This window comes from Venturia canescens, chromosome 2, assembly GCF_019457755.1.
Source record: "Venturia canescens isolate UGA chromosome 2, ASM1945775v1, whole genome shotgun sequence".
Lineage (NCBI taxonomy): Eukaryota > Metazoa > Arthropoda > Insecta > Hymenoptera > Ichneumonidae > Venturia > Venturia canescens.
The window spans coordinates 9,341,248-9,354,312 of NC_057422.1; the positions used below are offsets into that span (position 1 = coordinate 9,341,248).

Here is a 13,065-nt window from a genome sequence, read left to right on the forward strand (position 1 = left end):
CAAATGGAGAACAGCACTGGTACACGATCGGTTTTCCGGTTTGCTTTATTGAAAGCGAGTTGTGCGTTTGCAGTATGTTTGCCATTTAAATTAAACCTTCGACATTGAGTTCTCTGCTTATTCGTAGATGCCTGATGTTCGTTCCGTGTACCTGTACGTATTCGGCGATATATAAATATTTCACGAGTGCAATAGCGTTCCAATTTCCGTGGGTCAAAGAATTCCATGCAAAATAATTGAAGAAAGAAATCAAAATTTATTGGCCAATCGGCAGTCATGGGCTTCGATGCCACTGAAACGCTGACAAATTTTTTCGAACTCGAAGTATCGATATTTCGATACAAAGTACGAGAAAAAATAATAAAGTAAAACAATTTATTGGTGTCCGCGTGCATACGTTAAGAGTATATGGATCAGTCGACTAACCTCACTTGGAATTTTTGAAATTGAAATTCTCTGACACGGTTTTACCGATTAAAAAAAGGCTCTGTCAGCCTACGCAGAACGATGGCAAAAATCGACTGACAGAGCCTTTTTTTAATCGGTCAAACTGTGTCAAAGAATTTCGATTTCGAAATTTTCAGCTATCTCTCTCGCACTAACGGTTGCGATATACCGACTGATCCATCCTCTTAGTGCTCCCACATTTTGACTCATTTTTATACATTTTGATATTTACTTCGTGGAACAAAATCAATGTTTATTGAGCGAAACGAAAATCCTTCGGTTTGCTTTGAACAAACGAACGAGGGAAAAGCTTTCAGCTGGGTATTATCGAAGCCAATTTCGAACTCTTGTTTTTCGATTTCCCTATACAGATGACAACTGATGAGGAAAAAACGTTTACTCTGTCTGAGTGCGTCGACGATGATGGAAAAATATCGGAATCCGAATCAAGATTTTTCTTTCAATTTTCCTAGTTTCTATAAACACAGTTATTGTCAACAGCCACGATCACAGCTCGATTTAAATAATTGCTTCGTTACGTATTGAAATTGTTTATCTTTTAGACGACATGCCGAAAGGAGCGTCAACATGGCGAGAGCTCTCTCACCTGCATTCGTCAGAATCGGTGGACCTCGAAGTAACTCGTATACCTTCGTGAGACCTCGTAGCATGCACTTCGAGGAAGATCCAAATTTTACGATTACTGGTTAGTTTTTCAATTTTTATTATACCGCATGAACTTTTCATATTTATCTGGGGAGGGTAACGATGGCCACCTTCACAGCAGGAAAATCAACAAGCTCTGATAAGTTGAGAAAAAAAGAAGAGAAAAAATGCACTTGAGCTGGAAGAGCGATAAGGATTTGGGGTCCATTAAATTCCGAGACATAAATTTACACTCAGCTTTCTCTTCGATTGTCAAGAGATTTACCGCGTCATATATGTGGGTCATGAGTTTGGACAATTCTATCAGTGATAGTCGAAGAAGACGGTTATATGCTCGATCGTAAAGTGCACATAACCGACCACGAGGTCGCCCAGCTATGAAAACGCTTTCAAGCGGTTTCATCTATCGCAAGAAATATATTAAGCCCGGAGACGCAGCAGCGGATATGCACAATACAGGCTTCCTAAATGTTGTGAGGACAAAAGCATTCTCGAAAATTCTCAAGTTGAGAAAATGAACTCTGGAGTTTGAGGGAAAATAAAAGCTTCGCTATTATTTTTCTCCCTCGGGGCGCACCGTTACCGAGATATCGACCGACTGATTTCCTGCGCTAGAATAGCGAGACTTTCGTCGTATGACGCACCGCTCATGCTACAATAGACTCATTATTTTTTTTCTATAAAAAACACATTGCAAATAAAGATGGACGATGACTGTCCCCTTAAACTGCGTCGATCTTATAACTTCGTGAAATTTCCGACACGTGTTTTGAAACACTTTACAAGAATACTGGTGACGCACCGAAATTATATTACAGCTAGTCCCATAGTTACGTGCAGTGAAACTTTTCTCAACTGACTGAACGCCTTCGTGAATAGAGTGAAACGAGTTAAACCTCCACGATAAATGTCGATCACACACCCGCAACGTTCCTGCTTCCGTTTCAATTTTTTCGTCTTCAAAAATAAAGTCGAACTTCCTTCATTTTTAACTGGAACTTTTGAATTTGCCCATCAATAAATCCAACAGAAATTCTTCGTTAGCCCATAGACACTTCCTTTGAGGTCACACACTCGCCACACTGGTGCAAATTTGCACTTGGACTTTTCAAAACTTTTTATTTCATACTCGAATGTATGGAATTAATCTTACGATGTAACTTTTTAGGGGTTACAATTTCTTAGTAATCGATTACAATCGTTTAAAAAATTGTGGAATAAAGTTTTAGTATAGAAAAATGGGCACATTGAAGAAAAAAATTTTGAAGTTCTAGACACTTGAAATTTTCGTGAAAGCAAATTTGCACCAGTGTCCTTCCTACGGGTTAACTATCTTCGTATTTTTATGCAGAAATCTACTTCGTTGTGGTTCAATATTTGACTCTGTTTTACGAGCTCTTGAATTACAAAATGTCCACCAAAAATTCATTTCCATTTGGTTCAATCATAAGGTTCAACGTAAATTTTAACCGCCGTGATAATTGTTGAAAAAAAATCGATCAAGCTTGAGTCAGCCTTGAACCCAATCACGAGCTCAATCACAGACAATATTCGGACAAAGTATAGCCTCAGTGTGAACTCCCGTTTTGTAAACTTCCGAGACGATCCGGAAGAGAGTTTCAACTTTATATTGCATATACGGTTCTGCTATAAGCTCAGAATTGCTGCGGTATAGAACGATATTTACGAGGTCATTAAAGTTACGGACGCATATCCGCAGAAACCGCGAGTTTACCTCCTTCTCTTCAGCCCCGAATGCCCAGAATACACAGTGTGCTATTTCGTACTGTTCTGGTGGAGCTTGCAATGCCGGTTTTGTGATCCTGTGCTCGTTGAGCCACATGTTTGTCACATTCAGAGTGCCTCATGCCACGGATTGTATCACAGACCAATGAGATTTCTGAATGTTTGAAAAATCATTGCAAGTTATGCTCTCTGAAAACTTGACAATTTCCTCAAGAAGTCTTCATTGTGGAAACTTTGGTGTGTCTGCAAATCGAATAGTTACGAAAATTTTGTTAATCAACTCTATGAAAAATGGACTTCCGTCAGAAGTTAGGCCAAAAGAATTCTGCAACGCATTCACAAGTTTCTCGCTGAATTTTCATTTTTCAAGAAATTTAAGTCGAAAGCCCTTAATGAATAATATTATTCCTCCCTATTTTGTCGAGCTAGTATCCAAAGCTCACGATGATTTCGTGATCTCGATTCTTGACTATCGAGCGCTCTACATTGCATCTGGAAGACGCATGTCCTCCCAGACTATCTTTTCTCTAGATAAATTGCAGTCGATAATAATAAAAATAATACGATCCTCGTACGAACAAACAGAGTCAAACTGGATCAACGTTAATCGCTGGGCAGAGAATGCAGGTCTAGACATACTGGTATGCATCACACCGCAACATACTGAGATCGGAGGTGGAGATTCTGTCTGGGATTCGAGAAACGCTCTGGACCTCATCTCGTTCAGTGATCAAATGGGTTTCAATACCAGCTGGCAACTCGGTTACGGTAATAAATCACTCTTATTTGTGCTTTTTTTCTTAGCTGCGAAAAAATTATTGAATTGGAAGACTTTTCGCAAAAACGATTCAAACCCCCAAGTTTCTCAAGCATTCATCATCGAACTTGTATTTATGATTGGCCAATAAATTAGGTTGCTTTGGATTCAAGTGATTTTTTAGTATAGAGTAACACGAACACTTGACCGACCATTTTTTCGTCGAATTTAATGATTCAATTGCTTTTCCAACGTACAATATATGAAAAACTTTTACAAACGAGTATAACGTTGAGTTTTTTTTGATAATCCGAAAGTTTCAAAAAATATCGAGCACACCATAAAACAGTTCGATAAGCTCTCTATTTCTCCCATAATTTTCTGGGCAAAGTCAACGTTTCAGCATTTCGTAAGAGGCTTCAACAGTTTTATAAAGTCACTGGATCGATTCTGTGATACTGCAAGAGCTCCGCGGAGAAGCCCGATTACAACATTCCACACCGTTGAGTGCAGTTGCGATTTAGAACGATTTATAAGGTCGCGCACTCCGCCTCTAACTCCAACAACCATGCGGCGATTTCAGAGAGAAATAGCGAAAGAAAGAGAGCGCGGAAGAGGGAGGAAAAGCAATGTTGGAGTCTCATATTTTATCTCCTTTATCGCAATCCACGGGGTGGATTTATTCCCATTGGGTTTTACTGGAGGGAAGAATCGCTTGGTTGCACCGAGCTTACCTTTAATGGATAATAATGGACTTTGAAACGATTTACTTCGCAGATCGATAAATCATGCTGAAATTATCAATTTTTTGTGTACTCGCTCGATGACAACTGAATTTCCATTAAAATTCATGAAACACTTTATCGATGGGTTGATACAATATTTTGACGCACAAAACAACCTTACCAATTTCTCCAAATTAGTTGATGAAATATTTTTCCAACATATATTTATCAATACTTAAAAATTCTAATCTTACTTTTACTCAAAAGAATTAAATCTAAAAAGTTTTGATTTTTTCCATTTCTGAACGAAAATCAATGGATTTTCAAGCTTCTCTCACTTATTCATGATATCTTAACTCTACAAATTGTGGAGAAGAAAATTGTCTTACCTTTTCTATACCGTTGGTAAAAAGTTTTTCAAGATGCTCGAATATCTTTTTATAGAGTGTCAAACTCGTTGCGACGTAACTGGCATCGATAGTGGCAAAGCAGTTATGCGACTACGCAGTATGCTAGATGCATTTCCAAGGTACTCGAAGAGCCTCGTAACTGGTCCAGATGTCGTAGCATACCGAACGAAACAGCAACAGCAGTACCTACAAGATTATTTGAGCGTTGCGGGGAATGCACTTTCGGCAATAACTTGGCATCCGTGAGTGGACTGAGCAATTCTGTCATTTTCATCTTTCGAATAACTCGATGTAGTCTCTTTTCTTTTCGAATTTGTTTTCATTTTTTTCAGTATCGTATTTCCTCATCTTATTGAAAGAAAAAAAAAAAAAAAACAAATTTTTAAGTCTATTTTTGTTTCATACCAAACTTTTGAATGGTTTTAGAAACTTTGCCGGCGTAACGCTCGATGATGAGGGTGTATCGATGCAATATGATAGCTTGGCAGTCGACAGAGATAGCCTTTACAGACTCGTAGGACGCGCTATATGGAAAAAACCTCTTTGGATTGGTAAGACGACCATAAAACTCAACAAACTTTCGTATACGAATAATCAAAATCCACGGACGGTGAACACGAAATATATTATTCAACGACAATATTTTGATCGACTTATACTTTGTGAAAGCAACTAATATTTGATCGTACATGGACGATAATAAATCCATCATTTGCAATTATTTTTCATTTCCGTTGTGTGTTTTTTTTTTATTTTTTTAATTACTTCATTGAACGAACCTACACGATTTTCACCGTAAAGAATGAACGAATAATTGACTCGATGACGCGCTCTTTTTCAAGCTGAATCAAAGCCGGAGGATTGCAAGAAACAATTTTTGGGTGCCCTCGCGTGGACGAGGCGCCTAGGCAACGCAGCGAGACTCGGAGTTCAAGTTATCTTGAGGCAGCCTTATGGTTCCAACTTGCTTCAACCAACTCCCGTAAGATTTGAACTATTTAAAAATCACCCCAAATAAATGGGAATATTTTCTTAGAGCAGTACTGATAAATTTCATCACAATTGCACTCACATGTATTCACAGGATTATTGGGTTTCCGTACTCCATAAAGCACTGGTGGGTCCCGAAGTCCTCGACGCAAGAGTAACCAACGGGAATCGCAGTCACGTACACTTTTATTGCCAGTGCACGAAACCCTCGTCGAAATACGAGAAAGGCTCATTGACCGTTTTCGGAATAAATCTGACGCCGAAGAAAATAGTCGTTAATCTAAAAAGTTTGAAGGCCAAAACAATTCACAAATATATATTGCTGCCTGGCTTCGACGCGGATAACAGAATGTTCTCTGAGTAAGCGTAAAATTTCTCCTTTTTTCAACTCATCGACCGCTTTCTTGTGACAAATTATTCGCAAAATCAATCTAACTGCTCCTCGAAATTTCAGAACTGTCCTGCTCAACAACGCGCCTTTGAGACTCATTAATGAACAAGAATTACCCCAAATAAGACCACAGGTTTTGAACGCCAGTAAAGGAGTTTCCATGAAACTTCCATCCGGAGGCATAGGCTTCTGGGTTCTGCCAGGTCTCAAGGTAATTATCAGTACGAAAACGTCAGCTGTGCGACCTGAACAGCCACTCCTCGGTCAACTGTAAACCAAGAAACGTGGGCACTGTTTTCGAGAAAATTCGTAAAAACTTCTAACGAATATTACTCATTAATATTTTATGAATTAAAAAAAAAAAAAAAAAAAAATTATGTAATCGACGAAATCATTGAAAACACGCACAAAGACGCACATTAAAATTATATTATTTTGTAAAAAATCCGAATCTCCGGTCATTCAAACGTTCTGACTTTACGTGGTAAATGGAGATTCATGTTTCGCTATTTCTTCCATAATACCCGAGTCATTCTCTCATATTCTTCAATCAATTTGGATGAATCCTCATTAAAAGCAACGTAGAAACGGAACAAAACGGCAAATAATTTTCGTTACGTAGAAGCCCGATAGCATTTCCGAGCTCTGACGATCAGCAGCGAAACGGTAAATAACAATTGGAAATCGAGGCAAATGTTGCGAGGTTTTCGATGAAAGCTTTCAAAATCGCGCTCCGATATTCGGTTACAACGAAACCACAGTAATTCACGCCGCAATTGTTTCAACGTGTGTGTGCTTAATTGAAATCGAAGCTATTCGCTAAAAGAAAATGAACCAGTGCAATGTTGAATGGCCGTTAACTCATTGCAGATCAAATCATGCGGTGGCCTCGAGGACGACAACACGGATAAAACGTTGCTGAAAAGATTATCAAAACGCCTGGAAGAGTCGGAATCCGAGGAGGACAACGTCGCCGGTGAAGAGACAAACTACAACGATATTTTATCAATGAAATCGAACAAGAACCGGAAGCGCAGTAGGCAATATTACAACGGGGAAGGCGAGAGCGAAAAACATCACATAAAAATAGAGGCGGAAAGGGATCTCGATAGGCTGGAAAAGATGCTTCGAAAACGAGAAAATCACGACAACGGAATGTCCATGTGGAGGGGACGCACGTCTTATTTCGGCTCCGACGATCGGATACCGGAGAAAAGATTCGACGGAAATGACTTTGACGAAACGAGCCGAGAGATGAGGGAAAAACTGAAAGAATACAAAAGACGTTTGAAGCAATACGAGTACAAAATTAAGAGGATCGAACCTTCGTCACGAGCCTATGTGGCAGAAAGCGAGGAGACGGTCGACAGTGAAAAGGTCATTGATGCCATGAAACTGATATCAAAAATGGAGAATGCAATGAGGAAACTCGAGAGAGACGAGCTAACGAACACAGCGATTCTCGATCGACACGGCGTAAGCAGCGCTCGCAGGACTCCGAGCAACGGTAGGAACAATCGAGACGACACGTTCCTCGACAAACTACTCGACTCGAAGAAAATAAAACGCAGCAGCGTGCCATCGAGAATCGAGGACCAATTACGAGCGATTTACCAGATGCTGGCTGATGAAAGAGACAGACGTCGCAGGAGTGACACAGAAAATGAAGGGACTGTTGGAAGAAAACAAGCCGGCGTCGTAAGCTCAACAACAGACAGGGGAAATTTTTCAAGACCACGCAGAGACGCTGACAAGAAATTCGGCGTCGATCCACTCGGGCTCAGAAGAGAAGGGCTCTATCGGAGATTAAGCCGGTTTACCGACGACGAGACCAAAGATCGTAGAATCCGACGGAAGGACGAGCGCAGCAGAGACAGACATGCTTTCATAATCGACTCAGAAGAAGCCTCTGACAGTGAGGAAGATGATTTTTACGGTTTTCATAAACGTGAACCAATGAGAAACTTTCCACACGGTGACGTGCATCTCTCAATTGGGAAATCCGAGGAAGAGCCTCCAAAAGACTACGATTATGAGATAGACGACGACGGAGAGCGACATTCGAGAAAAATGTCAAAAGGCTCCAGGCTACACAAGACTCTCAGAGCAAAGCTTGACGAAGATAAAAGTCTGCGCGTAGAAGTGGAAAACATCGGAGCTGCTCACCTACCCATTGACTACTTCGGGAATTTTAGACTCTCCACCCGACCACGACCACGACACAAAGATGTGGAAGGCGGCCACAGCGAGCTCTGGGAAGGCGAATCGATCAGTCAAAAAAGTGAGGACACTTCGAGCCCTGAAATAGATCGGTTGGTCACTGTCGAGGAAATCGTTCCCGAACAACATCCCGATGTGCAAAACGATCGGAGAGCTAAAGACTTGATAGTGGAAAAGCTCATCCGTTACTTTAAGGGCCCGAGTGCCGAAACGGACGAAATACCGGATTACGAAAGCACCGAGGATTTCAAGTACCGGGAAAGTTATGAGAGGACTCCGGCCCATACGATGAAGAATCGTGGTGAATCGAACTTGAAGGTCCAAGTCGATTCCCACTATCCGACTCAGGTTACTCCAACGAAGCATTTTAAGAGGCACGAGGAATGCGAGGAGAAAACGTGCCTCGCTTCGGACAAACCCGGTAATTTGGCAGCCGTTAAGTCATCGGATTTCAACGAACCGACTGGCGCTTCGGAGGAAAAAACTACCAGCAGTAGCGACACGGCCTATAAAATCACCGATGAACCTGCCAATAGAAATAAAAGATCGACGAACATTTTACTCGAAGATGCTCTCAATCGTGAAATGATATTCCAGGATGACAACAACCTTAAAGATTGCGATTGCCGCGTCCCCAGAAGCGCGAAAGCTGTCAAACGCGACGTGGATGATGGTAAAAGGAAAAGGCTCAATCGCCCATTGACGAAATCATTGCGCTCTTCACGATTAGGGTCTCGCCAAACAAGTCCACTCCGAAAAAACCGAAAACGCGAAGAAAAGTCGAGCCCAATACCCGCCGAGGATGAAGATGAGAGACAGAATCCGCGAGTTACGAGACGCAAACGAAGTTCGGAGTCGTCGAATGATAAAATCGAATCAGAAAAAACAGCGACGACCGATTCTGACAGACCCGGAAGTACGAACGGTTACGATTCACCGAAAAATCTGGAGACCCCAAAAATCCGAATGACTAAGGATTCGCCGTTAAAAAACGAAAAGGTAAATCGTACGACGGAACGCAGGCCAATGGGAGCTCGCAAGGCAGCGAAGCGACGTGCCCAATCAAAATCGTCCACGATTTACCCACAGACTCGAGAAACAAATTCCGAAGGCCAGGAATCTTCCACGCCGAAAATTGAGCTAGAAGAAAACAAACTCGTTACAACGCTCACACCGAATACTAAACTTTCTCGCTTCCGGAAAAATAGAAAAGGAGCCGCAAAAGAGCTCAACGAAACAACGGGAGAACCGAGCTATTCGGACAGTACGACTGTACCGAGTGTCGGGCTCAGGAGCCCCCTTTATAAGGTTAACAAGATGGCGTCTTCCCGCAAGGGTGTCACGGCTACGACTAATGCGCCTCCGTCGACTGCTGTCTCGCAGAGGAGCCTTCAGGAATCGACTACGGAAACTGAGGAATCGAATGCGCGTGTTACGGAGCCTTCGAAATCGATTAAAAAATCGGCGAATCCGCAATCGGTGTTGTCCAAATTGCGCCGGAAGATGGTAACGACAACCGCGATGCCCACGATTGCTGCTGCTACTCAATACGGTTTCGAGGCAGACGAGACTCCGAAGACCGAGTCACCTGTTCGCAAGGTGAGAAAATCAGCGAAAACGGAGACAACAACTGCAGCGCCGATGGACAGTCCAATCGTAACTGCGACGATGAACAGCGATGAGAAAAGATTTCTTAAAGCTAAAAGACTCGAGCTGTTTCTACAAAAGTTTTTAGAGACATCATCGCCACCAGTTTTAAGATCCCTGAAAAATAACGACGTGAAACGATCTCCGAAGCTTGAGAGCACAGTTCTGAAAGAGACTCTCGAAACGACGACGATCCCCGTAGTGACACCTCCGGAAAATCAAGATGAGAAAAAGTCGCTCAAACCGAAAAAAGCAGAGCGATTGGAAAAGTTGAAGGCACCGACTCCGTCCCCGGTTGTAGCATCCATGAAAAACGACGATGAGAAAAAGTCGCCTAAGTCTAAAAAGGCAGAGTTAGCGAAGAAGTTAGACGGAACAACTCCTTCGCCGGTTGCAGGATCCGTGAAAAATAACGGTGAGAAAAAACCACTAAAACTGAAAAAAATCGAGTTGCAAAAATCGGAAGGAAAATCGTTTTCCGTAGGAGCCCCGATGAAAAGCAACGTCGGGAAGCAATCCCTGAAATCAAAGAAATCCGAATCATTGCCGAAAACGTCCCTCGTTGGAGCGTGTACGAAAGACGGCACTGATAAACAATCATTTAAGGAGAAAACGGCTGAATCATTACGAAAATTGCAAGCCAAATTGCGCGAGAAGAGGGAAAAGCTTGTGAATGAATATCGCAAGGAATTGTTGAGCGAGATCGATGCTGCGAGTGAGGAAAATAGAAATATTTACCGACGCGAAGTCATGGGCATGATGATGAACGAGGCAGAGCTCCGCGAGCTCGTGGATCAAGCGAAATTCGAATATCTTAAGCACAACAAGCCCGTAGATTACGAACTCGCGGAAGAGTCTCACGATCTTAACGAGACTGGAATAATCGGACAGAAATCCGTACCGCAAGTGCAAGAGATTTCGAAACCGCTTCACGTGACTCAAGAAAGTACAGCAACGCCGCGAACTCAAAACATCGAAATGTCCATCAAACCAGCATCACTGGAAGCTCAGCCAGCAGCGAAGGCTAAAAATATCAGCCCACGCCTGAACGATGACGCTACGAATCACAAGATTGCAAGACGTGACGACAAACCACACCACGAGAACGTCGGCAGTTCAGAGAGTATGCCGTTCTATTCACCTGTGCTGTACGGAGAAGATTTTCGTGACGGAACATCCGCCGGAACAAAAGAATTCGTCGGGTTTGCTGAACCATTTGAAAATTCCGCGTTCACGCACAAAGATAAAAAAATCATGCCCAATTACACGACTGAAAACCGCTCTGACTATTCCGATGAAGTTAGCGACGTAGATTACGACACAGATTTGTTTCTGAATGGCGAAGAGAAAAATCGGAGTGCAGAAGTGTCCGACGAGTTGGCGAGTTCGAAACACAATTCTAGCGACGATGGCAACAAATTGCTCAGAAATTTGAAGGGTAAAAATCCATACGAAGCAATTAACGATGATACGAGAACCACCGAGGCCGAACACACTTCGAAAAAAAGATATTTAACAAGTTCAGACTTTGATCGTGAACAAAAGTATGAAAGTCCAAAGTACGCGAGACTATTCGTAGACAGACGCGAATCTCTTCCGGGGGACAAAATCGCAGTGACGGTGCTCAACGATCGAGAGAGCAAAGGCAAGGTGAAGAGCATTGGAACGAAAAATTTGGAGAAGAAAAACATTGAGGCGGGTGGTGAAAAACCATCGTGGATCGTGAAACGTTTGAAAGACGATTATCAGGAAAATCACTCAGCCATGATCAATTATGCTGATTTAGATGAAGCGTTGAACTCCGGCGATTACGAGCTAGTTATGCTGATTCCTGTGAATGATAGTCAAAGGAAAATTAGACAAAAACGAAATGTAAGAAACCAGATAACGAGAGATCTAGGAATCTCGGCTGCACATGACGTAATAATCGACATATTGCCGAAAAACGAGAAAGAAGATGCAACAATTGATCATGCCGATCACAACGTCAGGACTAACGAAATTGTCTCCGAAGATTTTCCAAGAACGGAAATTTTGAACCATCACGAAAGAGACGATCATTCGATGGGACAATATCTGATACCCGCTATCGATAGAAAACTGAAAATGTCGGAGGAAAGAGATGTCAAAATACTCGCAAATAAATTCCTCAAGGAAGAAGAAACAGTTCCGTTCATTCCAGATACACATGTAACATTGGAAAAAAAATCTCCCAGCGACGAAGAACTTCCCGATGTTTTGAAAGAAGCTCTGTCAAAACCGGAAGTGAATGGTGGACTCGGCGAAGCCCAACGCATTTCCGAATCTCTTGAAAAATTCATCGACGATTTCGAGGACAAGCTCGCGACCAAAAGAGACAATCCGAATAAAAACGTAGCAAATATTTTTCCAATTAGTAGTGACATTCTAGGTACGACGGTCACGAACGTGAAGAAATTATTCAATTTTCTCTCGGGACTCGTACAAGTATTTCGAGCCAATTAACATATTAATCATTTTCTCTGGCTCCATAATGTACAGTTCGTTATTTATGTACGATTTTTTTTACACTTTTTGTACGAACCTTACGATATATTCGTCGAACATTCACAATGGAAACACGATGTTACCCAATGTGTCAATATTTCAATGAATATCATTTATTTTGTGTAATAAAATATTTTACTACCCGATGTGTCATAGTTGTGAATTTTCTTGTCTATTCAAGCGCACTTATTACCTACGAGGAATTCATATTGCAATGGTATTACACAATGGTTATATGCCAACAAGATGTTCCATTCGAGCTTTACGCAGTAACGATTCTTCAAGTTGTCTGCATTTCTCAATATTTTTGTTTCATAAAATTCCAAGTATTTGAGTCGAAACTTATACCGAACGCGATTGTTTGAAACTGAACTCTTCTGATCTCTGAACTCATTTTCATCTTCCAGTTCATATGACTGAAGTATTATTGAAACTGCAAATAAGCGAAGTTTTTATTTTTAGCATAAGATGACTGCTGGAAAAAACAAATTCATGTTACATTTTGACGACGAACGATGAAGATATCGTTCTTAGTAGATT

The 13,065-nt window shown here is 41.6% G+C and overlaps 1 protein-coding gene across 1 annotated transcript in view; it reads left to right on the forward strand.

The window, feature by feature from the left end:
* Window positions 1-12,671, forward strand: part of LOC122407139 (uncharacterized) — a 28,292-nt gene extending 15,621 nt beyond the window's left edge. Inside the window, exons 2-9 of the mRNA XM_043413166.1 lie at window positions 1,011-1,153; window positions 3,445-3,627; window positions 4,786-4,993; window positions 5,178-5,302; window positions 5,594-5,733; window positions 5,836-6,101; window positions 6,196-6,343; window positions 7,003-12,671. Of these exons, the coding sequence (XP_043269101.1) occupies window positions 1,011-1,153; window positions 3,445-3,627; window positions 4,786-4,993; window positions 5,178-5,302; window positions 5,594-5,733; window positions 5,836-6,101; window positions 6,196-6,343; window positions 7,003-12,483 (6,694 nt within the window). The 3' untranslated portion in view covers window positions 12,484-12,671. The remainder of the gene's footprint in view (window positions 1-1,010; window positions 1,154-3,444; window positions 3,628-4,785; window positions 4,994-5,177; window positions 5,303-5,593; window positions 5,734-5,835; window positions 6,102-6,195; window positions 6,344-7,002) is intronic.
* The last annotated feature ends 394 nt before the right edge of the window (window positions 12,672-13,065 follow it).